The sequence below is a fragment of the Hylobates moloch genome, unplaced genomic scaffold (assembly GCF_009828535.3).
Source record: "Hylobates moloch isolate HMO894 unplaced genomic scaffold, HMol_V3 SCAFFOLD_6, whole genome shotgun sequence".
Taxonomy (NCBI): Eukaryota; Metazoa; Chordata; class Mammalia; order Primates; family Hylobatidae; genus Hylobates; species Hylobates moloch.
This window is the reverse complement of record NW_026652281.1, coordinates 84584606-84610810: the sequence shown is the minus strand read 5'-3', so window position 1 is coordinate 84610810 and position 26205 is coordinate 84584606. Positions and strand designations below refer to the sequence as shown.

Genomic DNA, 26205 nt, shown 5'->3' with positions numbered 1-26205 from the left:
TTCTGCAGTAGAGGAGGACAGGGTGTTATGGGAGGGAGCAGTGGGACCTCCGACCTGGTGGGGCGGAGGCAGGAAGTCTCCAAGGAAGGCTGAGTAGACACCGACCTGAGGGACGCACAGGAGTGAACTGGGAGAGGGGGCGTGCTCTGAGCTGAAGGTCACTGTGTGCAGAGGCCAAGAGCTGGCAGGAATCTGAGTGCTGGGAACTGGAGATGCTGGGGGATGAGTGCACAGCGAGGGACGGAGTTACCAGGCGTGGGCTGGCAAGGCAGCTGGTGCCAGTACAGGGCCTTAGAGGCCGTGCTGAGGATTTGGGTCATTGTGCTAAGAAAAACAGGGAGCCACTGAAGGGTTTGAAGGAGAAGGAGGTGGGGCAGTTAGATTTCTGTTCCTAAGTTTAAATTTTGGCTGGGAGGGGCACAGGAGGCAAGAGGAGGTGGCTCGGTCTGGGGTTAGCTACCGATGGGGTCGGGGAGGGCTGGGGCCAGTGGTTACTTGCAGTCTGGAGTGCAGTGGAGTTACTTCAGTGGAGCCTGCAGTCCTGGGCTTGGGGGACTGGTAGAGCCTGTAGTCCTGGGTTTGGGGGACCGGTGGAGGTTTCAGTCCTGGGCTTGGGGGACCGGTGGAGCCTGCAGTCCTGGGCTTGGGGAAGTGGTGGAGCCTACAGTTCTAGGGGGGACTGGTGGAGCCTGCAGTCCTGAGCTTGGGGGACTGGTGGAGCCTACAGTCCTGTGTTTGGGGGACTGGTGGAGCCTGCAGTCCTGTGTTTGGGGGACTGGTGGAGCCTGCAGTCCTGGGCTTGGGAGACTGATGGAGCCTGCAGTCCTGGGCTTGGGGGACTGGTGGAGTCTGCAGTCCTGGGGTGGGGGACCGGTTGCCTGCCTGTCCCTTTCTGCATACCCCTCCCAGGGCCTGGCATGGTGCTGGGTGCTGTCAACTCATCTATTCTCAGGGAGCCATGTGCTGTCTGAACACTTCCTTTAATGGGGCTGTCTTTGTTTCCTGACCTGTAAGGCTGTTGTTTGTTGAGTGCTTTTTTCCTTTCCCAAAGCCTTTCTTACACATTAAGCTCTTACTGATGAGCCCATGGGAAATGGAGGCCCAGAGACATTAAGTGGTCTGCGTGCCTTGAGTCAGTTCTTGTGACATTTGGGACTCTAACATTGGAGCTCCAGCTACCAGTCACGTTATCTTCCATTGCCTTCTGCTGTCAAGGCCTCTCTTGAATCCCAGAAATGCCCAGTGTGGGAAGAGGTCCTGGAGGAGGGAAGGGGGCGTGTCCACAAGATTCAGCGGAAAGAATCAAGTCATTGTACTTTAAAATCTCGTGGCATTTTTGTAGCAAGGAACTGAGTCTGAAAAAGAACCTATGCCCGTGTTTAAGGTGAAGACTCTCCCTGCAGAGGGTTTTGGCTAATTAATTCAATGAATTACTGGCACCTCCACCAATACCCCAAAGGAATCCCATGGCCTGGTTTCTCAGGAATCTTAAACAAGCATCCTGCTCAGCTTGGAAAACAGGTCAAAGCGCCACCTGGTGGCAGTAGATGGGTATTTTATCCCATTTTAAGAGTCCCCTGTTGGGGTGCGTGTAGGGTGGGGTCTTTCCAACCTTGGGCACTAATACTGATAACACACATTCCTGGGCCCCACCCCTGACATAGGGAAATCAGGATTACAGGAGCGGGGTCAGAATAATTCTGAGACAGGGCTAGTGTGGGAACTATTTTAGAAGTATTAAAAATACAAGTATTGAGTCTTTTTAAAAATATATTTTTTAAAAGAAAAATAATATTTTTAAATTTTTAAGTAGGGAGGTGGAGGTCTCACTGTGTTGCCCAGGCTGGTCTCGAACTCTTGGCCTCAAGCAATTTGGCTGCCTCAAAATCCCAAAGTGCTGGGATTTTAGGTGTGAGCCACCGTGCCCAGCCTAAGTACTGAGTTGTTAACTACATGTTCTGCACTGTGCTGAGAACTTTAGAATGTTGTATTTTGCTTACTCCTCGCAGCTACCCTTATTTTACAGATGAGGAAACTGAGACTCGGGGAAGTAAAGCGACTTGCACAGAGTTGGACTGGAGGCATGCAGTGGGGCCACGGGTGAAAGGCTGGGTCAGGGATGGGAAGTGGTGCTGGCTTTCTAGATGTGACTTCTCTGTTGCAGACGATCCTGAAGATCCTCGTCTCCGGGGGCGGCAAGTCACGGACAGGTGTGATGATCCCCATCCCACAGTATCCCCTCTATTCAGCCGTCATCTCTGAGCTCGATGCCATCCAGGTGAACTACTACCTGGATGAGGAGAACTGCTGGGCGCTGAATGTGAATGAGCTCCGGCGGGCGGTGCAGGAGGCCAAAGACCACTGTGACCCTAAGGTGCTCTGCATAATCAACCCCGGGAACCCCACAGGTCTGCACTTTACTTCCTCTCCAGTTTCGTAGAGGGTGGGGGTGGCTGATACACTGGCTGTCTAGAAACCAAAGAGTTAAATAATTGGAGGTTCTCTCTGCCCTTAGTTTCCCTTCCAGATTTGCTAACCTAAAGCCATGAAATTTGCCACAGGCCACCTCAAGAGGTGAGTAGGCCAGGCGCGGTGGCCCATTCCTGTAATCCCAGCACTTTGGGAGGCCAAGGCAGATGGATCACTTGAGGTCAGAAATTGGAGACCAGCCTAGCCAACATGGCAAAACCCTGTCTCTACTAAAAACACAAAAATTAGCAGGGCATGGTGGTGTGCGCCTGTAGTCCCAGCTGCTCAGGAGGCTGAAGCATGAGATTTGCTTGAACTCGGGAGGCAGAGGTTGCAGTGAGCTGAGATCACGCCACTGCACTCCAGCCTGGGTGACAGAGCGAGACTCTGTTAAAAAAAAAAAAAAAAAATTAGCCAGGCATGGTGGTACATGCGGTCCCAGCTACTAGGGAGGCTAAGGTGGAAGGATCACTTGAACCCAGGAGGCAGAGGTTGCAGTGAGCCGAGATTATGCCACTGCACTCCAGCCTGGGCAATAGAATGAGACCTTGTCTACAAAAAAGTGAGTAAATGCAGACATTTTCTTGGGCAGTTTGAATAATAATTATTATTTTATAGAGATTGGGTCTTACTCTGTGGCTCCAGGCCTGGCTGAAGTGCAAGTGATATGATCATAACTCACTGCAGCCTTGAACTCCTGGAGATCTTCCTGTCTCAGCCTCCTGAGTAGCTCAGACTATAGGCAGCACCACCACGCCCAGCTAATATTTTAATTTTTTATTTTTGTAGAGACAAGGTCTTGCTGTGTGTCCCAGGCTGGTCTTAACTCCTGGCCTCAAGTGATCCAAAGCACTGGGATTATAGGCATGAGCCACTGCACCCAGCCAGGGTTGTATTGTTATTTTTAAGACTGGTTTTTTGGGTGTTTTTTTCCCTGTTCTTACATTTGCAAAGACTTGCCTCCTTGAGATTATTTACTCACAGACTTACCATTAATCATAGGCCTCATTTTGCCGTCACTCCTCCTTATTTTTCTGAACTGGTTTTGAGAATGCTGGTGTGTGTGTTGGTTTTTCTTTGATACAGCACTGCCGTGTACCTTTAAGGTCTGAGAGGAAAATGTCATATTCAAAACAAAAGCAACTAAACCAAAAAAACCACCAATTTCCAGAAGTTGAAAAGCACCTCCAATTTTGCATATTTTTCTTTAAAAAAAAGTCCACAGTCCTGCCTGTTTTGATCTTTCTGGGCCGCTGGCTTCATATGCCCCCAGTGCTATTTGGACACAGAGAACAAGGGCTCCCCTCTCCTCCTTTGTTGAGATAAATTGGGTCAGGGCCAAAATGCATTGGAGTTGGTTGTGGAATCTGTTTCTCGGGAACATCAAATGATGCTTCAGTCAGCTGAAAACACCCCTTGAATTCCCAAGTGCAGAAAATGGGTGCAGCTGGCGATACCACTGGCTTGTTTACCCCAGCTCCTGGGAGTGTGGGGGATAAAGATTCAGTAGGAAAATAACATAGAGCTGGCTTCTCAATCCTGGTTGTACATTAGAATCACAAAGGGAACTTTGAAAAATCTCAAAATTGAGGCCACACCCTAGGATCTCTGAGATATCGGTAGCCTGTGCTGCCGAGGGTGAGACCCACTGCCTCAGAAGCATGGTGCCCAAGCTGCAGGGCCCCACTTCAGACACTTGGATGTAATTGGGCCGGGGTATGGTTTGAGAGTTTGCATCTCTAACAAATTCCCAGGTGATACTGATGCCGGGCCCAGGACCACACCTGGGGTAGCAAGTTCTGCAACATCTTGGGAAAGACACTGTACCTAGTCCACATCACAGAGTCAACACATTCTTGGCCAGGTGTTTACATAAGTCTTTTCACCTGACTGAGAAGAAGTCATTGTTCCAGAGATTCTCCTGCTCTGGGTAAAGAGGTCATTTTCTATTAATCTGATATATTAACATAAGTAATTTTTATAAAGAATAACTTTATGAGTGGGCAGGACCTGGCCTTGCTCCTGCGGTCTTCACTGTGTGAGAGTCAGTCAGCTGTGAGAAGAGGGTCTCTGGAAAATAGAAACCCACATGTGGTGACCATATGTCTTGTCTGGACCACACACTGTGACCAGGGTGGCTTAAAGGTGTCAAAGTGGACTGGGTTCTTAAACCAGGGCCCTTTTGGTTTCAAGACAGAAACCCAACTTGAGACTGAAGGGATTGGAGGGTGGAACTGTGGAGTGCAGGGGTGAAGCAGTGCGCCTGAGTCAGAGTCCATGTCACAGAAGCGTCGGTCCCCTCCTCAGCTCTACCTTCCTCTGGGTTGGAGTCCTCAGGAAGAATCCATCCTTGGAGTGGCTTCAGCACTTTCAGCCATTGCCATCAGCTGAGCTACCTTACAGCAGAGCCTCTTCCAGAGTTTCACCAGGCCCAAGTTGAGTCACCTGCCCATTCCTGAACCAGTCAAATCCCTGGGACTCTGATTGGCAGCTCTGTGTCCCAGGCCTCCTGCTGGAGTTCCCCATAGGACAGTGGTATTAGGCCATTCTTGCATTGCTATAAAGAAATACCTGAGACTGGGTAATTTTTAAGAAAAGAGGCTTGATTGGCTCACAGTTCTGCAGACTGTACAGGAAGCATGGTGGTATCAGCTTCTGGGGAGGCCTCAGGAAGCTTCCAGTCAAAGCGGAAGGTGAAGGGGGAGCAGGCACATCGCATGGCAAGAGCAGGAACAAGAGAGAGAATCAGGGCGGGGCAGGGGATGCCGCAGACTTTCAGGGTCCGCCCCCATGACCCAAACACCTCCCACTAGACCCACCTCCAACATGGGGATTACATTTCAACGTGAGATTTGGGTGGGGACAAACATCCGAACTACGTGAACAGTCGTGATCTGTCACTCAAAGGAGGATGCTCAGTCACCAGCTACAGATGTTCCCATCAGCTTTTGGGGGATTAATTTGGCCCAGCCTCGAAAGGTACTTGGGAGACCCCTCTCCAGCCTTTGGGGCCTGTATCAAAGCCATGTCTCATGTCTCCCCCAGCTGGGCACAGCTGTGCCCTGGCCCCTCTAATGCCATATATGACATTCCCTCCTCCTGCACCACTGTTCATGCACTTGTCTGTTCACTGGCTCAGTGGGCATGCTCTGAGGCGCTGGAGAGAAGTAAGTTCTGCCCTTATCCTCACGCTGACGTGGTGTGTAACAGCAGAATTATTTGCACGCACTGGGTCTCATTTCCTTTACTGGGCTGAAGTCTTTTTAAGGCTCTAGTTCTTGCTTAGTCGCTTGTGTTCCCTTTAGCATTTAGTGAACACAGCTTTTCTGGTGCTCAAATCCTGGTTTGCATTCCAACAGGATAAAGTTTGTGGCATCACAAGCATGGAAGGGCAAGACCAGGAGGAATTACAGGCAGGTTCTGCTGCCCTCAGAAGCCAGCCCTTCTCTGTCTGTGAGAATAGTGGCTGGTTTCTTATAGAAACTGGGGCCTGCCACCCTCCTGGCATTCCAGAACCCTGAGCTTTTTAAATAGGAAGCCTAGTTGGTGCTTTCTTGGCAGAAGAAAAGTTGGTCTGTTAGTAAAGGAATTGGTTTATTGCTTAGCTAGTTCAAGATAGAAATTCTAATGGAATCATGCCACAGTCTTACAAGGTACGTGTGTATGTTTTTTCCAGGCATATTTTTTATATTTTTCCATAGGCCAGAATATAGGTATTATTAACAAAAAGGTAAGATACTCTGTATACTGTTTTGCATATATATATACATATATATACACATATTGTGTGTGTACATATATATGCATATATATGTACGTATATATGTATATATGTATATATCCTGTTTTGCATATATACATATATATACACATATTGTGTGTATACATATATACATATATATGTATACATGTATATATATGTACGTATATATGTACGTATATACGTGTATATACGTATATATGTATACTGTTTTGCATATATATACACATATTGTGTGTGTACATATATATACATATATACGTATATACGTATATATGTACGTATATGTACGTATATATACGTATATACGTATATATGTACGTATATATTATATATACGTATATACGTATATATATGTACACACACAATATGTGTATATATATGCAAAACAGTATACATATATATACGTATATACGTACGTATATATACATGTATACATATATACGTATATATGTGTATATATGTACGTATATATACGTATATATGTGTATATATGTACGTATATATACGTATATATGTGTATATATATGTATATATATGTACACACACACACAATAATAGGCTGGGTACAGAGGCTCATGCCTGTAATCCCAGCACTTTGGGAAGCCGAGGTTGGTGGATGGCTTGAGTCCAGGAGTTTGAGGCTGCAGTGAGCTAGGATCATGTAACTACACTCCAGCAAGAGTGACAGAGCAAGACACTGTAAGGAATATACATACATGAATGTATAGACACATATGTACACACACTTAGATATATATGTAATATACACAGGCATACAGTAAACAAACATAGCCCTTGTTAAGAAATTAGCAAGCCTGATTGTAGTGGTGGTTTTCCAGAGGATATTGTGAACACATCAGATATTCCCGGTGCCACAACAAAAGCAGGTCTCAGGAAATACTGAGGGAAGGTCCCATTTCTACCTCGTTGCGTTTACTCCTTCCCTCACCTGTACCCATGGCATTTCATGTGAACGGATGGATCACCATCTTGCTGTTTGCACTCATTTCTCTAAAATGGGGGCTGGGTGCGGTAGCTCACGCCTGTAATCTCAGCACTTTGGGAGGCCAAGGCGGGTGGATCACTTGGGGTCAGGAGTTCAAGACCAGCCTGGGTACATGGCAAAACCCCTTCTCTACAAAAAATACAAAAGTTAGCTGGGCATGGTGGCTCACCCCTGTAGTCCCAGCTATTCAGGAGGCTGAGGCAAGAGAATCACCTGAACCCAGGAGGCAGAGGTTGCGGTGAGCCGAGATTGTGCCACTGCACTCCAGCCTGGGTGACAGAGTGAGACTCCGTCTCAAAAATTAAAGAGAAATAATAAAATGTGTTGTAAGTGTTCTCTGTTAGCGTTAGAGTCCTGCAGCGTGCTCGTCTTTAGTGATGCATGGTAGCAGCTGACAGGAGACACCAAAGCTGGTGCCCAGGCTCATTCACTTAGCATTTATTCTGTAGTTATTTATTGAGCATCTGTTGAGTGCTGTCTTCGAGGGAAGACGATGAGCGGGGAGAGGCCTTGTCCCTGCCTTGTGGAGCTCATGGGTGCCTCTCTGGGGAGAAAGGAGCTAACTCTTTACCCAGTGGCCACAGCCAATGAGAGTCTCTTCACCATCTGCTGCTGGTGTGCAGTAATCGGGGGAGGGCACGAGCTGATAGATTTAACTCCTGCAGTTGTATTTTCCTGCTCTTTGTTTTATGTTTGAGACAGGGTCTTGCTCTGTCACCCAGGCTGGAGTGCAGTGGCACAGTCATAGCTCACTGCAGCCTCAAACTCCTGAGCTCAAGCGATCCTCCAGCCTCAGCCTCCCAAGTAGCTGGGACTACAGCCATAAGCCACCACGCCTGGATAATTTTTGTTGTAGAGTTGAGGTGTTGCTGTGTTGCCCATGCTGGTCTGGAACTCCTGGGCTCAAGCGATCCTCCGACCCTGGCCTCCCGAAGCCACTGGGATTACAGGCGTGAGCCATTGTAGCAGGCCTTTTGTCCCTGCTCCTTATGATGCTTCCATGCCTTTCTGTTCTGCAGCACAAACTACCACACACACACCACAGAGACACGCACACCACACATAGACACATACTACACACACTAAACACAGACACCCACACCCACACATGCACATGTGTGTGCAACACACACCCCACCACACCTACACAAACACCACATAGACACACACCCCACCACACCTACACATGCAACAGATACAGACACACACCCTACCACACCTACACACACACCTACACACATACCACACAGACACACACACCCCACACCCACACACACCACACTACACCGACACACACCACACAGACACACACCCACCACACCTACACACAAACCCCACCACACACACCCCGCCATGCCAACACACCACACACAGACACATGCACATGTGAGTGTACGTGTGCACACACCCCACCACACCTACACATACCACACCACACCTACACACAAAACCTTCATAAAAATAAGAGCCGGAGGCTGGGCGCGGTGGCTCACGCTTGTAATCCCAGCACTTTGGGAGGCCGAGGCCGGCGGATCACGAGGTCAGGAGATCGAGACCACGGTGAAACCCCATCTCTACTAAAAATACAAAAAAATTAGCCGGGCGTGGTGGCGGGCGCCTGTAGTCCCAGCTACTCGGAGAGGCTGAGGCAGGAGAATGGCGTGAACCCGGGAGGCGGAGCTTGCAGTGAGCCGAGATTGCGCCACTGCACTCCAGCCTGGGCGACAGAGACAGACTCTGTCTCAAAAAAAAAAAAAAAAAAAAAATAGCCGGGCCGGGCGCAGTGGCTCACACCTGTAATTCCAGCACTTTGGGAGGCTGAGGCAGGTGTATTACCTGAGGTTGGGAGTTCAAGACCAGCCTGACCAACATGGAGAAACCCCCTCTCTACTAAAAATACGAAATTGGCCAGGCGTGGTGGCTCATGCCTATAATCCCAGCTACTCAGGAGGCTGAGGCAGGAGAATGGCGTGAACTCGGGAGGTGGAGCTTGCAGTGAGCCGAGATTGCGCCACTGCACTCCAGTCTAGGTGACAGAGCGAAACTCCGTCTCAAAAAAATAAAAAGTAAATAAATAAGAGAGCCGGGCGAGAACCCCTTCTCCCTCGCATAACTGGCTGAGGAGAGTCAGACACACAGGCTGCTCTTCTGGGCGTGCCTGGAGGCCAACTACACCATCATGCATGGCAGCTGGGGAGGGGGGGCTCTGGGTGGGGGGGCTCTGGGGGCGGGGTTCTATGGGTCTTAAGGGAACACAGGGCACTGAGTGATTCTGGATGGGCTTCTGACCTGGGACAATTTAAACAGCATTACAACCGACATTTTGGTTTTCTTGGGGATTTTATAGGCCAGGTACAAAGCAGAAAGTGCATAGAAGATGTGATCCACTTTGCTTGGGAAGAGAAGCTCTTTCTCCTGGCTGATGAGGTAAGAGTGTCCCCACTCGGAGGGAGCAGTCACTAGCTTTCTTTTCTAGAGGGAGGGACCCAGCCCCCATTGTTCTGCAGCCAGAGAGAACTGTCTTGGTGTTGGAGGAATGATTCTGGCCTAGGGTGAGGATATTCAGTGTTACAACTTGTGGGACTGTGACTTAAATTACCCTTTTATTGGTTTGTACTCTCGGTTGTAAATTTCAGAAATTCAGCCCAAATCACTTAAGCTCCAAAAGAAAAAGGAAAAAGAAAAAATGCCGGTGGGGTCACAGGTGCGCAGCTGGATCCAGGGGCTTGGACCTTATCTTTCAGGTCCTCTTTCCGTTTTCCACCTCTCTGTGTTGGCATCATACACAGGCCTGTTATCTTCCCAGCCTAGAGATTCCCAGCCTAGGAAAGAGGGCTTTTTGCCCTGGTGGTTCCAGCAAGTCTCAGAATTGAGCCTCATTGGTTCAGCCTGAGTCACACACCCATTGCTGAACCAATCACTGTGATGTAGGGGTTCCAGTATGTAGATTGGTCAGGCCCAGAGCATAGGATGGGCCCTCTGCTTTCTTCTCCCAAACCTCCAGATAGAGAACCAAGGAGGGTTATTCCTTGAGGGCCAACTGAGGGGCTCCTACCCAACAAAGGAGAGGGGATTCCCAGTGGCAGAAATGACTGACACCCACTCCTCATAAAGCTGCAGTTCTGTGCCTCCCAGCGCTTCTGTATTTGCTGTTTCATTTAATTCGCTTACATCTCAGGAAGGGATCTTAACCCCGTACCTGTTGCTTCTTGACCTCCAGTTCTGGAACCAAGGTCTGCTCATTCTTTTTCTGCTTTGTAAGAAAGAAACTGAGGTTCCATCAAATCCTCTTTTTATTTCCTCTTCATTTCTGCATGATTTCCGGCGAGCTGCAGCTTCTAGCCCGCTGCCTTCATTTCTTTGCTCCTTGTCACCCCCCCACACACATAAATGCAGACACACACACACGCATACACACACAGACATACAGACACAGACATACACACATATGCATACGTACATACACACAGACACGTACATAGACACACACACATAATACACATACAGCTTACCCATCAAATTGTTCCCTTAATAGTAGATGGGCCTGATATCTTCTTTTCTAAAGGAGAGAAAGGGCAGCAGAGAGACCCATGGTTTTCCTCATGACCTGGTATACAGAACTTCCTTCTGGGTCTGGGAAGAGGAAGACGAGGAGGACAGGGCCTGGCTTGGCAATGGAGCCAGCTTGACCCTCTGACTGATCTCCAGGGCCCCAGAAAGCCTCAGTTTTTCTGATCTCCAAAATAGATGGGGAATTAACCTTAAAGGCCAGAGTGGGTGTCTGCCAGCTGTGAGTGCTGGACTCTGGGGACTGGAAAGAACCAAACGGGTGTAGGTGCTGCTCTGGCAGGGAAAAGTGGGCGGAAGAACACAATGATTCCACTCCGGGGGGGTTAAGTGTTGCAAAGGAAACCCAACAGGGTTAGCTCTTCAAATAGGAGGTCAGAGGAAAGGGGCACTAATGCCGTCGTCACCAGTGTTGGTAAAGCAAGGAAGCACCATGCTTTAGGAGGAGAGTCTGCTTGGGAGGATGGGGGTCTCGGCGCCATCACTGGTCAGATGGGGTGGAAGGGAAGTCTGGGGATTGGGTGGGGACGAGTGTGAGAGAAATCAAGCGAGCTCCTGAGCTGTCTCAGCATCCAGCCTGAGGCCTTGCCTCCTTGCTTATTCCAGAAAGTTCCTTCAGGCATGCTTGGCTCATCCCTGGAATGGCACAGGAGGCTGGGCCGGCTGGGCCTCATGGCCCACAGCACCTGTGCCCTCCCTTGCCTTGGCCACACTGGGCAGCAGCCTCTTTGAGGGCCCTTTGGTGACCGTCCCTGCCATGCCCCCGCAGGTGTACCAGGACAACGTGTACTCTCCAGATTGCAGATTCCACTCCTTCAAGAAGGTGCTGTACGAGATGGGGCCCGAGTACTCCAGCAACGTGGAGCTCGCCTCCTTCCACTCCACCTCCAAGGGCTACATGGGCGAGTACGTGGGCCTCCCTTCCCTCCTGCCACTGCTGGGCCCGCCAGATCCTCACGCTGCCAGCTCCTCTGCCCTGCCCCGTGGTCCACCCACTTGGATGGAGAGAAGGCTGCCCTTATCTGTTGCTTCTGCTGCATCTCCCCAGTGGGAGAGCCGTGGTGTGAGAACAGCCCTGGTACAGGGGCTCAAATAAGGGCAGGCTCAGAGAAGCCAGACAACGGACAAATGGAGTGGAAACAGGACTACGTGGCAGCTTGCGACACCTGGTGTTTTCTCTGTCAGCGTTGTTCCGAGGTTGATGGTGTCTGAGGGGTCAGGGAGGGCAGATGGAGCAGACAGACAGATGCTGTTAGGCTGACTGGCCGCGCTCTGGGTGCAGGGCTGCCTTAGGCACTGTGTGACCTCAGAGGCTAAAGGGTCAGCTGTAATCTTGTGTCTGTTCATTCAGCTAATATTTACTGAGCACTTACGATGAGTCCAGCACTGATCTCAGTGCTGGGGATGCTGCAGCGAACACTCTCCTGCCGGCACAAAGCGTGGGTTCTAGTGAGGGGAGAGAGCTGTAGGCAAATGAGTAAATCGTGCGTCCCACGGAGAACAGTCATTAGGAGAGAGGTAGGGGTGGGGTCGAAGGCTGAAGTGGTGCAGCCTCACTGAGGAGTTGGCTTCTGAGTTAAACCCCGAAGGAGTGTGGTGGGGAACTGTGCAGATATCTGGGGGAAGAGCGTTGCAGGCAGCGGGAGCAGCCTGGGCAAAGACCCTGTGGTAGCAGCACACTTGCTGTGCTTGCAGAACACACCTGCCATGTTGGCGGAACAGCCAGGAGCTGGAAAGGAGGGGGCACGGGGGCAGTGGCAGGAGTGGAGACCTGAGAATTATAGGAGGCCGAGTCACCTGGTCCTCTTTGGCGATTGTATTTTTCACTCGTGTTCAGCATGAGATAGGAGCTGTTGGAGGGGATGTGGCCTTGCTTAGCTGGTGTGTTGCTCCTTCTGGCTGTTGTGTGGTGGGGGATGGGGTACAGATGGGGACAGAGGCCAGGAGGCTGTTACAGTCTCACAGGTGAGATATTGTGCACCAGACAGAGATGGGGAGAGGATCCTGGATGTATTTGAAGGTGGAGTTGATAGGAGTTGTGGGTGGAAAAGACAGGTGTGGGAGAGAAGAGTCAAGGATGAATCCTGGCCAGGTGCGGTGGCTCACGCCTGTGATCCAAGAACTTTGGGAGGTCGAGGTGGGAGGATCACTCGAGGCCAGGAGTTTGAGATCAGCCTGGATAATATAGCAAGACCCCTTCTTTACAAAAAAATGTTTTAAAACTCAGCCAGGGCCGGGCGTGGTGGCTCACGCTTGTAATCCCAGCACTTTGGGAGGCCGAGGCGGGCGGATCACGAGGTGAGGAGATCGAGGCCACGGTGAAACCCCATCTCTACTAAAAATACAAAAAATTAGCCGGGTGTGTTGGCGGGCGCCTGTAGTCCCAGCTACTCGGAGAGGCTGAGGCAGGAGAATGGCGTGAACCCGGGAGGCGGAGCTTGCAGTGAGCCGACATTGCGCCACTGCACTCCAGCCTGGGCGACAGAGCGAGACTCTGTCTCAAAAAAAAAAAAAAAAAAAAAAAAACACAAAACTCAGCCAGGTTTGGTGGTGCGCGCTTCCAGCTACTCTGGAGGCTGAGGTGGGAGGATCGCTTGGGCCTAGGAGTTCCAGGCTGTGGTGAGCTGACACGATGAGATGCTTAGTAACATGCTTTTGGGGGAGCCAGGTGCAGTGGCTCAGCCCTGTAATCACAGCGCTTTGGGAGGCCGAGGTGGACGGATCACTCCACTGCATGATGAATCCTTATTTGTTTGTTCAAACAACAGGAAGGATGGTGTTGCAGTCAACAGATGAGGAAGGATGAGGGTGAAGCAGGTTTAAGAGGAAAGAGCAGGAGTTTGGTTTTGGACCTGTTAAACTGAAACATGCCAGCTTGGCATCCAGGTGGAGAGAGATGTGTAAGTCTCCAGGCAGGCTGACCTCTGGTGGGTGGTTTAAGTTTGGGAGATGACTGGGTGTGAATTGTAAGATTGTTGGAGCTCTAAGCCTGGACACATCTCATACTTACATGGAGTGAGGCCTGGGCCTGGGCCCCCACTGCTGGGAGGTGAGGAGAAAGAGGAGGAAGCCACAGAGACTGAGGAGAGACCAGTGGGTTTGCAGCAAAGGGCGTGTGTTCCCAACGTGGTGGGGTCCTATTCTGTGCCAGGTGTCGGCGTGGGGAGGGCTCTTGGTTGTTAGGCTGGAACAGCGTAAGCGTGAAGCTCGAAGGAATACTTCCGCCAGGTCAAGGGAGCAGCCCCCTTGGGATGGCTGCCAAACTGTTGTTGGGCTTCTTTGATTTGGGTGCAGGCTAACGTAGGCTGGTCTTTCTGGTCTACCCTGTAGCAGTCCTGGTTCCTTGCTTGACTTCCTTTTGCTCTGTAGCTCTTTTCCTAAACAAATCTGTTCTTGGTGAACTCAGTTTTCAAACTCAAGCATGTTTACCACACACTTATCCATTGCCCCATCTCAGTTGTTGATTACGCTACCAGTCAGTGCCCTGATGTTGGGTTCCTGAGTCGTGCCCTGTGTTCTCAGATCTGGATGAATTAGGGTCTGACTGCTTTACTCATTTTGATTCTCTGCTCATCAGCAAAGGATTAAGCAGAAAGTTCTTTCTTTCCATTTTTGTTATGGGACACTTTTCTGAGATGTTAGAATTTATCTTCTCACCTTGAAATGTCCAGTCCAGGGATAAGATGGGAATCTTTGCCAGTTCCGTTCAGCAGTGTGATTCCAAAAGCATGGTTTTTTTGTTTTTTGTTTTGTTTTTTGGAGATGTAATCTCGCTCTGGAGCCCAGGCTGGAGTGCAGTGGTGCAATCTTAGCTCACTGCAACCTCTGCCTCCCGGTCTTGGTTCAAGCAATCGTCCTGCCTTAGCCTCCCAAGTAGCTGGGATTAAAGGCATGCGCCACCATGCCAAGCTAATTTTTGTGTTTTTAGTAGAGACAGGTTTCACCATGTTGGCCAGGCTACTCTTGAACTCCTGACCTCAAGTGATCCGTCCACCTCGGCCTCCCAAAGTGCTGTGATTACAGGGCTGAGCCACTGCACCTGGCTCCCCCAAAAGCATGTTACTAAGCATCTCATCGTGTCAGGTGCTCTGAGGCTGGGGGTGGAGGATGCATGGAGGAAGGTTCCTGCCTCTGGCCACCTGCGTTCCTGTGGTCGTTATTGTGAACATTTGCAGCCACACACCAGAGAAGGAGATGTATGTTGCTGATTTGGTCTCGAAAGATTTTTTTTTAACTCATCACGTGTCCTCAGCTTATTTTCATATGATTTGATTTATAATTTGGCTATAAATTACAGAACTTGGCACGGTGACTCACGCCTGTAATCCCAGCACTTTGGGAAGCTGAGGCGGGAGGATCGCTTGAGGCCAGGAGTTCAAGACCAGACTGGGCAACATAGTAAAACCCTATCTCTACATACATAAAAATTTATGTAAAAAAATTAGCCAGGCATGGTGGCACACACCTACAGGTCCACCTACACAGGTGTGGCACACACCTATAGTCCCAGCTATTTGGGAGGCCGAGGTGGGACTATTGCTTGAGCCTAGGTGGTTGAGGCTGCAGTGAGCTATGATCATGCCACTGCACTCCAGCCTGGGTGACAGAAAAAGATCCTGTCTCTTAGAAAAAAATAGGAATTTGTATACAATCATCACTGTTGTTCACCTTCCATTGGCAAGAACTCAGCCACACCTGGCCATTAGGTGTTGGGTGTGGGGGTGCTTTCGATTCTGGCTGTCCAAATGGCACTTTGTTGAGGTCTTTCTATAACTGGTGGTCCTCTCCCTCTCTTCGGCCCTCCAGGTGTGGTTACAGAGGAGGCTACATGGAGGTGATCAACCTGCACCCTGAGATCAAGGGCCAGCTGGTGAAGCTGCTGTCGGTGCGCCTGTGCCCCCCGGTGTCCGGGCAGGCCGCCATGGACATTGTCGTGAACCCCCCGGTGGCAGGAGAGGAGTCCTTTGAGCAGTTCAGCCGAGTGAGTCCACTGTGATGCGTCCGCACCCCCTGTGGCCGGGGTCACGAGAGTTCCTGCTGGGCTGGTGGCCAGCCTGTCTCCAGATGGCCAGACAGCAGCCTCCTGAGGGTGTGGCCTGCAGGGGCGCTCATGGCTCTTCAGAGCCTGAACCACCCCCATGAGTTGAAGTCCGGAGGTGCAGCTGGGCATTGTTTGGAAGTAGGACTGTGAGTGTGTGTGGGCAGGTGAACCCTTCCTCTTCCTCACGGCGAGTGTCGAGGAGGGAAGGGAGTTGTGTCCCGATAACTCACTGGGGGGACTCATGAAACTGAAAAGAAGACGAGAAGGTGGAGGGGCGCAGCATCGATCCCAGGCCCCCACCTGCCTCTGCCAACCCATGTCCTCACAGCTTGACAGGGTCCTCCAGCTCTGACAGCTTTGACCAGTTCAAACAAAGGAATTTATGGGTCAGGTAACCTAGAAGTCAGCTCCCAACTGGTCCAGGCTCACTTCTTTTTTAAAAAATTGTGGTAAAGTGCATATAAAGTCGACCTTTTTAACCTTTATAAAGTGCTCCGTTTTCTGGCATTCAGGACATTCACACTGTTGTGCTGCCATCACTGCCATCCATCTCCAGAGCCATTCCATGATCCCACACTGAGCTCTACCTGTTACCCACTAACACCCTACCCTGCCCTCCCCTTAGCCCCGGCAGCCACCCTTCTACCCCCTTCTCTCTGCACTCACCTCCTCAAGGTTCCTCATATAAATGGAGTCATGTTGGCCGGGCGTAGTGGCTCACGCCTGTAATCCCAGCACTTTGGGAGGTTATGGCGGGTGGATCACCTGAGGTCAGGAGTTTGAGACCAGCCCGGCCAACATGGTCAAACCTCATCTCTACTAAAAATACAAAAATCAGCCGGGGATGGTACATGCCTGTTATCCCAACTACTCGGGAGGCTGAGGCAGGAGAATCACTTGAACCCGGGAGGTGGAGGTTGCAGTGGGCTGAGATTGCGCCATGGCACTCCAGCCTGGGTGACAGAGCAAGACTCCGTTTAAAAACAAAAAAAGCAGAGTCATGTCTTATTTGTCTTTTTGTGACTGGCTTATTTTCCTTATCATGATGTCCTCCAGGTCCATCTGTGTTGTGGCCCGTGTCGTGATTCCAGGCTGAACCATGCTCCCCATGTGGACAGGCCACATAGTGCTTATGCCTCCATCTGCAGCCCACATCTTCCACGCCACTTGGCCGGCGGCACCTGTGGAAGCCCTGGACGGTGACTCTGCTCCAGCCGTGGACATACGCCCAGCTCAGGCCCAGTCACTGACCCTGACTTGTTCTGCCTGGGTCCTGTGCTGCATGCACACCACACAGACAGAGGGTGGGGCACGCTGGTCCCCCCAGATGCATTGGTGGGGTCCGTCTGCAGAAGAATGGGCATGTGTCCTAGAAGCACGTTCTGAGGAATTCCGTCCAGAGCCAAGTCCATACAGACTGACAGGCAACAACTGGTTTTTCTCATTTTCTGGAAAGACATCCTGGTACGAGAACAGAACCCATGACACAGGCTGCCGGGCTCTACCCTTTGGCCTAGAACTCCCTGGTGTCTGTGTGCCCCACACTGCAGGGCACGTGGCAGCCTCCCAGGGTGAGTGCTGTGGAAGAATTCGTGCCAGGAGACGTGTTCCACCCACCTCCCTGTTTTGCTGTGCTCAGGCTCACGCAAGCTCTTCTTTGGTCAGTCTGTCTGATACCCCAGTGTTGAAGGAACAGACCACCCCGCCCACTCCGTCTGCGTGGTGTGCATGGGGCATGTGACCCGGGCAGAGCAAATCCGAGTCAACGCCTGGGTCAGAGGGGACATGTGTTCAAAGCTGGAGCAAAGTCATCATCCGGGATTTCCGCAAGTGCTGCAGGAAAGATCGGTGGCTGGAGTGAATCTTTATCAGAGATACTGACTGCTGTGCTGTTTCCGTCTCTCTTCAGGAGAAAGAGTCGGTCCTGGGTAATCTGGCCAAAAAAGCAAAGCTGACGGAAGACCTGTTTAACCAAGTCCCTGGAATTCACTGCAACCCCTTGCAGGGGGCCATGTATGCCTTCCCTCGGATCTTCATTCCTGCCAAAGCTGTGGAGGCTGCTCAGGTCTGGGGCATGGGCTGGGCTGGCTCTCTCTTACCAGGTTCACCTGAGATGCTGGGTTGGGGGCCCCTGCTTATCTTGGAGAGCAGTAGTGCTGGCCCTGGAGACTCTGAACTGTATGCACCTCTCGGCCAGATGGTGTTGACTGTGTAAAGATGACAGGTTCTTGGAGGCCCAGCCATGTGCTGTGATGATGGGCAAACATGAGGTGGGCCCCAGGGGAAAGGAGCTGATCTGGACTCTGTGAATGCTGCTGCTCCCAAGGGCGGTGCCCAGGTGAGATGCCTGCGGGGGAAGCAGCAGGAGCTACCACCTTCACCCAGCCACTGCATCCTGGAGCAGCGCTTCTCAAACCTCAGCGTGTGCACCCATCACCTAGGGCCTTTTTTTTTTTTTTCCTTTTTGTGGAGAACGGGGTCTCGCTAGATTGCCCAGGCAGGTCTCAAACTCCTGGGTTCAAGCTATCCTCCTGCCTCTGCCTCCCTAAGAGTTGGGATTACAGGCTTGAACCACTGTGCCTGGCTTGTTTTGTTTTAATTACATTTTTATAGAGAGAGATGGGGTCTTACTTTGTTGCCCAGACTGGTTGTAAACTCCTGGGCCTCAAGGGGGCCTCCTGAATACCTTGTTAAACACCCAAGTCTAGGCCCCACCCTAGGCCTACAGAATCAGAATTCCTAGTGTTAGGCTGGGTGCAGTGGCTCACACCTGTGGTCTCAGCACTTTGGGAGGCTGAAGTGGGAGGATCATTTGAGCCCAGAAGTTTGAGACCAGCGTGGGCAACATAGTGAAACCCTCTCTACAAAAAATTTAAAACTTAGCTGGGTGGTGCATGCCTGTGGTCCCAGCCCCTTGGGATGCTGAGGTGGGAGGATCGCCTGAGCCTGGGAGGTTGAGGCTACAGTGAGCTGTGATCATGCTACTGTACTCCAGCCTGGGCGAGAGCAAGACCTGTTCTCTTAAATAAATTTAAAGAAAAGAATCCCTGGGCTAGGTATGGTGGCTCATGCATGTAATCACCTTTGGGAGGCCAAGGTAGGTGGATCACGTGAGATCAGGAGTTCAAGACCAGCTTGGCCAACATGGTGAAACCGCCATCTCTAAAAATATAAAAAAAATTAGCTGGGCATGGTGGCCTGCAGTGTAATCCCAGCTACTCCGGAGGCTGAGGCAGGGAGAATCGCTTAAATCCGGGAGCTGGAGGTTGTAGTGAGCCGAGATCACGCCATTGCACTCCAGCCTGGGTGACACAGTGAGACTCTGTCTCAAAAAAAAAAAAAAAAAAAAGAATCCCTGGTGTAGTCCGAGCGTGGTGGCTCACGCCTGTAATCCCAGCATTTTGGGAGGCTGAGGCAGGCAGATCACTTGAGGTCAGGAGTTCGAGACCAGCCTGGCCAACATGGCGAAACCCTGTCTCTACTAAAAATACAGAAATTAGTCAGGTGTGGTGTGTGGTGGTGCGTGCCTGTAATTCCAGTTACTCAGGAGGCTGAGGCAGGAGAATTGCTTGAACCCAGGAGGCAGAAGTTGTGGTGAGCCGAAATCATACCACTGCACTCCAGCCTGGGTGACAGAGGGAGACTGTTGCAAAAAAAAAAAAAGAAAAAGAATCCCTGATGATAGAACCTGAGAATCTGTAGTTAACAGGCTCCCCGGGTGGTCATGCAAACCAGTGTGTGGGAAGCAGTGTTGAGAGTGCCTCAGAGAAGCTCGTTCCATGAAAATGGTGTGCAGACCCCAGGGCCCCATTTTCAGAGGATTATGCAGCTTGACCTGCAGGAAGCCACTGCTGATGCCTGTTGAGTAGCTGCCTGGGGATGGGCACTGCCTGATGATGGGCAGGAGCACCACTACCTACACCTGGCTGTCCTGCAGTAGTTTTCAGGTGTCTGTGCCCGGCACCGGCCATCAGCAGTATCCCAGCGTCTGGCCCTGGTCCTCTAAGAGCGGAAGGGGAGAAGGGCACTGCTGTGGAAGAGAGACCTGCCATTTAGATTACATTTGGCTTTGAGGGTTGAATGGTGTGTTTGCAAAGCCAGTAATGATCATGAGCTCTGTCTGCTCCCCTAGGCCCATCAAATGGCTCCAGACATGTTCTACTGCATGAAGCTCCTGGAGGAGACTGGCATCTGTGTTGTGCCCGGCAGTGGCTTTGGGCAGAGGGAAGGCACTTACCACTTCAGGTATGACTTCCTCTCCGCAGTAGGGGCTGGTCCGGGTCTTGTCCAGGGAAATGTAGACTTCTTGACATGGAGCAGAGGACTACTTCGAAGAGAGAGGTGCGGAGACCCTGTCCTCCCTCGAGTCACCCCCACTCTGTCCTGCCGCAGAGCCAAGCTCAGACCCTGCCCAGGGATTAAGAAAAACTGGGTGGTTGTCTGCTTAGGGTTGTATTCCCTGAAAGGTCTTCCTTGACTATTCTGTCTCTCCACTCCGCCGTCTGTCCCATCGTTGTCTGAAATGTTCCTAGTAGGGTGTTTTCTTATTTCCTTGTCCGTTTTCAACTCTGTGATGGCAGCACACAGCTGCCAGTGCCTGGAGTGGTGCTGGCATGTGCTCAGCTCCTGGCGGCACCCGGGGCCGTGGCGCTGCCTGTGATCCCGGAGCCTGCTGAGGAGCTGCAGTGGAATTTGCGCCACTCACGCCCAGGCCATACCCCACTCTGGCCCTGCATGGACGGGAATGCCGGTGCCCAGAGCTGAGCTGGCTGGAGCAGAGGTTTTCCACTGAGGCCAGTTCTCTTCAGAACAGCATCTTCCCCGCACATGTTGCTCTCAGATGTCTCCTGCGGCAGATGCTAAAAAAAAGAAATGGCACGAGCTGTTAGCACCCGGAGCCAAGTCTTGACTTAGGCAAGGTCATGGGTCGTGTCCCCTGGATGGACAAACCTTGTCCGGTTGGCCTTCCCACCCCTGGTCAGGCTCATCTCAGTGGTTGATGGCTTGATCAGAAAGTGATTTAAGCAAGAGGGCTGCCGGGAAGGCCAGGGAGCATATTGGTGGACCAGAGGGAGGTGTTAGTTACTGTGGCAACTTGGGAATTCCTTTGGAACGGAGTTGTGACTGCAGGGTGTCTCACTGTCGGACTGACTAGAGATAAAAAAGTCCCCTCAGGTAGGAGTGAAATCTCTCTCTGAAACTCTAGGAAAGCCCAAGAGTCATACTTTAGAGAAAGTTCTGTTCAGTGGTCAAAATGTCCCAGAGGGCCGAGTGCAGTGGCTCACACGCTTTGGGAGGCCGAATTCAGGATGGCTTGAGTCCAGGAGTTCAAGACCAGCCTGGGCAACATAGCAAGACCCTGTCTCTACAAAAAATTGTTTAAAAACTAGCCAGGGATGTTGGCACATGCCTGTAATCCTAGCTACTCGGGAGGCTGAAATGGGAGATCGCCTGAGCCGAAGAGTTTGAGGCTGCAGTGATCTATGATCACTCTACTTCATTCAAGCTGGGGCAGCAGAGTGAGACCCTGTCTCCAAAAAAAAAAAATGTGACTGGGTGCAGTGGCTCATGCTTGTAATCCCAGCACTTTGGGAGGCCAAGGTGAGCGGATCATGAGGTCAGGAGTTCGAGACCAGCCTGGTCAACATGGTGAAACCCCGTCTCTACTAAAAATACAAAAATTAGCTGGGCATGGTGGCAGGCATCTGTAATCCCAGCTACTCGGGAGGCTGAGGCAGGACAATTGTTTGAACCTGGGAGGTGGAGGTTGTAGTGATCGCGCAATTGCACTCCAGCCTGGGCAACAAGAGCAAAATTCCATCTCAAAAAAAAAAAAAAAGTGATGCAGGCCTTCTGCAGTAATGGGTGGATGTGTCTTAGCCTAAATGCTGCTCCAGTTTATTGCTTTTGTTCACGTGTATTACTTGGGTGAAAAAACCAACATATGAATGAAGGGGAAAGTGGTCCAAGTGCTGGGCGCTGTCTGGGCTGGAGCTGTCGAAGCAGACCAGGCAGACCTCCCTCCTCCATTCCTAGACGCAGTTGAGCCACTGGATTCGTTCCTCTCCCATCTTGCAGAGCAGCCAGGCTGACACTGTTGTCTCTCCTGCCAGGATGACCATCCTCCCGCCAGTGGAGAAGCTGAAAACGGTGCTGCAGAAGGTGAAGGACTTCCACATCAACTTCCTGGAGAACTACGCGTGAGGACGCCTGAGCCCCAGCGGGAGACCTGTCCTCGGCTCTTCCTCCCAGTGCCCGCCAGGCTGAACTCGCCTCCCCCATGACTCTGCCTCGGGCCTCGCAGAGGCTGCTGGTCACTTCGTCATCATTTTGCCCCCGGAGACGTCTTTCTTTGTGCCTTGATGTTGAGAGCGCCTCTCTTTTGAGCAAACAAGCATTCTATATGCAACCAGAGTAGAGGGGACCTGCTCAGCAGGTGTGGCCAGGGTTCTCTGAATCTGTTACTGTTTTTGCTTCTGGAAAGTGCATTTGGGGTTTACAACAACTAGGGTGTGTTGGGTGAGATGTTTCAGATCTGGAGAAATAAGCAGGTGTCGGGAAATGTGTGACTTAACCGTGGTGAGGGCTGGAAATCCAAACTCACCACCGTGATCTGTGAAATAAAGCCCTTAGCGGTGTGAAGCATCCGGTCCTTTGAACAGAAGGTCCTGGAAGGCCCCTGGGGCTGAGAGAAGGTCCGCCCGGTGGCCTGGAGGCAGGCACGGGGAGCGCAGTAGCACGTGGACTGGGCAGGATGTTGCACTAGCTTGGGGTAGATGCTGGGGGCTGTGGCCACGCTCAGAGGGCCCCACGGTGAGGCGTGGGGGTAAGCCAGGCTGCAGGAGGAAGCTGGTGTCCGCTTCCCAGCAACGCAGCCAGGCCTGAGAATTCTGTGCGCCTGGCGGGCTTTGGGAATGAGGGGTTCCCTTGAACATGCGTAGGCTGGAACCCCGTCTGAGAGGTCTCCCTGAATTTCAGGGACACAAGGTGCAGCCTGGCAGTGTCCCAGTTCCGTGGAGAGAGCCGCTGGAATGGTGTGGACCCATCCCGCGGGTGACCAGTGCCTGTTGTCCCCGGGGCCTGACCGAGCCTGCGTGCACACCGCCCCCTGCTGGTGACAGCGGGGAAACGGGCTGAAAACAAGGGCAATACCCGGGACCTGCCGAGCAGCCAAGGCCCTGGCCTTTCTTGAATGGTGGCGAGCTGAATCTGGTCGGTTTCTTAGCTTTTAGGTGGTAAAAGTGCCTGGCAGCTTGGCTGCTGTGGAGGAGTCAGTGAGTCGTGGTTGGAGGTTCATTGCTGTGCTTTCATGCAGAGTGTTTTGCCTTCACGTTAGCTTCCGGCTCCCTTCCCAGGCTGCAGACTCTTACCTGTGGCATCAGGCTTCTCCCAGGACAGGAGGGTGCCATCCCCCAGCATGCAGCTTCTCTGCCATTAGCAACCCTGGGCGGGCCGACCACACTCGAGGCTGCGGTGCTACGGGCTTAGCCCTCGCCTCCCTCACTGGGAGCCTCCCCATCCTCCCTGCCTTCCCCAGTGGGAAGTTAGGGAAGCTCAGGAGCCTGGGACCCCGCATGTCCCAAAATGGAATTGGAGGAGCTGGAGAGAAAGCAGAAGAGGCTGAGGAGTGAGGCAGCAGCCTCTATGCTGTGATTTCCACACCGGGTCCGTGCAGAGGAAACAGAAACTCCAAACTGTCCTTACCCACCGACATCGCAGCCCCTATGAAGAAAGTAGCCACAATCTCAAATAACAAAAGGGAATGTTCTAAAACTTTTCCTTCCTTAAAAAATGGAGAAAATTGCACTTGTGCTTACTGTGTGGTATATAAACCAGGATGAGTCCCAGAGTCGTGAGGTTTCTGGTGGAAAGGTTAAATCGTAGAAGCTGGTATATTTTTTATATTTTTGTAACAATTGCTTTTTCATGGGGGAGGCGGGGTTAGTATTTATAGTCCTAACAAGTCCAGTAATTTTTTATAAATCTCTTCAGATTATAAACAGCCCCTAAAAACTTTACAACGTTTACACAGTTTTTTTAAAAGAGACTATACACTTGATTTGCTTTCAAAATAAATAAGGTCAGCTAGTCTAGGAGGTTAACATCGGGTAGGAATGCTGATCATGATAGGTTTGGTTTTCTACAGATTGTGTTCCAGTGCCTTTCCTGTCCAGGCACTACCTGAGAAAGTTGTTTGTCATTTGAGGTTGCACTTGGAAGTTATATCTGTGAAGTGTCTGTCATTCGTCCAGATCTGTGTGTGTAGCATGTGCTGAGGAAGCACGTGCTGGGCTGTGCCTCAGACAGCGCATCACCGTGCACCCAGAGGCTTGCCTGGCTGTTCCTGTTCTGGTGTGTGTGGAGTGTTAGGGAGGAACAGATGCAGATCATCCTGTGGCTGTTTTCCCGTCTAGGTTCTCACAGGCATCTCCTGACAAAGGTACTTAACAATGGCTCTGCTGGAAATTTCTATAAATAAAATGTCCAAAATGGTGACTGTGTTTAACTTTCATTGTAGTTTGAATCTAAACATTGAGGACATTACTAACTTTACACCTTCACTCTTTGTAATTTGTGTTCCCAGCACAATAACGGGCATTTCCCCCAAACATGACAGAACTCCAGGCATGGCTTCTCAGCTTCCATGTCTTCTTTTTTTTTTTTTTTTTTGGAGACCGAGTCTTACTCTGTCGCTGGAGTGCAGTGGCGCGATCCTGGCTCACTGCAACCTCTGCCTCCCAGGTTCAGGCGATTCTCCTACCTCAGCCTCCTGAGTAGCTGGGATTACAGGTGTGTGCCACCACACCCAGCTAATTTTATATATTTAGTAGAGACGTGGTTTCACCATGTTAGCCAGGCTGATCTCGAACTCCCAACCTCCAATGATCTGCCTGCTTCAGCCTCCCAAAGTGCTGGGATTACAGGCGTGAGCCATGTCGCCCACCCTCCATGTCGTCTTAGGGCTTGATCCTAAGACCCCTGCGCTGCTTTTTTGTTCACTTGTGGTGGAGAAACTTCATGGATTCTTTGGAATAGAATGTGATTCAAATGAACATAGACCGTGGCTGCCTGGTGGAAGAGAAATAAGAACAAACAGCCTCTTCCCCGGGGCTGGGGAGGGTGGGTGGGCGAGGGAGCACTGGAGGCCCGTGGGCAAAGGGGGAATTGTCTATACAAGGGAGTTCATTCATTTCCCATATCGACGTTTGATTTTGATGAGTGATTTTGGAATTCAGGACTTTTTCTCAAAACTAAAATTTCTGTGTCTTCACTAAAGAAAATTTGGTGGCCAGATGCAGTGGCTCATGCCTATAATCCCAGCACTTTAGGAGGCCAAAGTGGGAGGATCGCTGGAGCCCAGGAGTTGGAGACCAGCCTGGGCAACCAAAAAAGATGCTATCTCTGTAAAAATGCAAAAAATTAGCTGAGCGTGGTGGTGTGCACCTGTGGCCCTGTCTGCATGGGAGGCTGAGGCAGAAGGATCACTTGGGCCCAGTAGTTCGAGACCAGCCTGGGCAACATAGACCCTGTCTCTACAAAAAAAAATTGAACAAATTAGCCAGGTGTCGGGGCACACACCTATAGTCCCAGCTACTTGAGAGGCTGAGGTGGGAGGATCACTTGAGCCCAGGAGGTTGAGCCTATAGTGAGCCATGATCACACCACTGCATGCTAGCCTGAGTGACACAGCAAGACCCAGTCTTTTTTTTTTTTTTTTTTTTGAGACAGAGTCTTGTTGCCCAGGCTAGAGTGCAGTGGTGTGTTACTGGCTCACCGCCACCTCTGCCTCCCAGGTTCAAGTGATTCTCCTGCCTCAGCCTCCCAAGTAGCTGGGATTATAGGCATGCTCCACCATGCCTGACTAATTTTGTATTTTTAGTAGAGACGGTTTCTCGATGTTGGTCAGGCTGGTCTCGAACTCCTGACCTCAGGCGATCTGCCCACCTCAGCCTCCCATAGTGTTGGGATTACAGGTGTGAGCCACCGTGCCCGGCCGACTCAGTCTCTTAAAATTTGGAAAATATAGAAAGAGAAAATTACTTCAGTTGGAAGTGATAGAAATCCACGCAGAGTAGCGTCAGCAGAAAGAGGAAGTATGGCCTTGCGCACCTGGGAGGGAAGCCTGCTTCGGTTTTCAAATTCACTCTGTTAAATGCAGTCTGTCTTGTCCAACTCCACTTGGAAAAATCCCAAGGGAGGATCCTGATTGGCTGCCTGGGCCCATGTGCCTTTCTCTGAGCCCGCCTCTGACCCATGAGAATAAGGGGCTTTGGGTGGCCCTGTTCACAGAGCAGGAGGAGGTGGAGCCCACTGGGGACATAACATTGAAGAGGAGACGCTGCTCCCCATAGGAAAGGG

General features: G+C 51.1%; 1 protein-coding gene across 2 annotated transcripts in view; it reads left to right on the top strand.

The window, feature by feature from the left end:
- The window catches only part of GPT2 (glutamic--pyruvic transaminase 2), a 48893-nt gene extending 24536 nt beyond the window's left edge, over positions 1-24357 (top strand). For both annotated transcript variants that reach the window (XM_032157275.2, XM_032157276.2), the window contains 7 exons: positions 2165-2408; positions 9586-9665; positions 11575-11711; positions 15612-15786; positions 17756-17911; positions 19979-20091; positions 21960-24357. In XM_032157275.2, coding sequence (XP_032013166.1) covers positions 2165-2408; positions 9586-9665; positions 11575-11711; positions 15612-15786; positions 17756-17911; positions 19979-20091; positions 21960-22050 — 996 coding nt within the window. In that variant the 3' untranslated portion in view covers positions 22051-24357. The remainder of the gene's footprint in view (positions 1-2164; positions 2409-9585; positions 9666-11574; positions 11712-15611; positions 15787-17755; positions 17912-19978; positions 20092-21959) is intronic.
- Positions 24358-26205: the final 1848 nt, after the last annotated feature.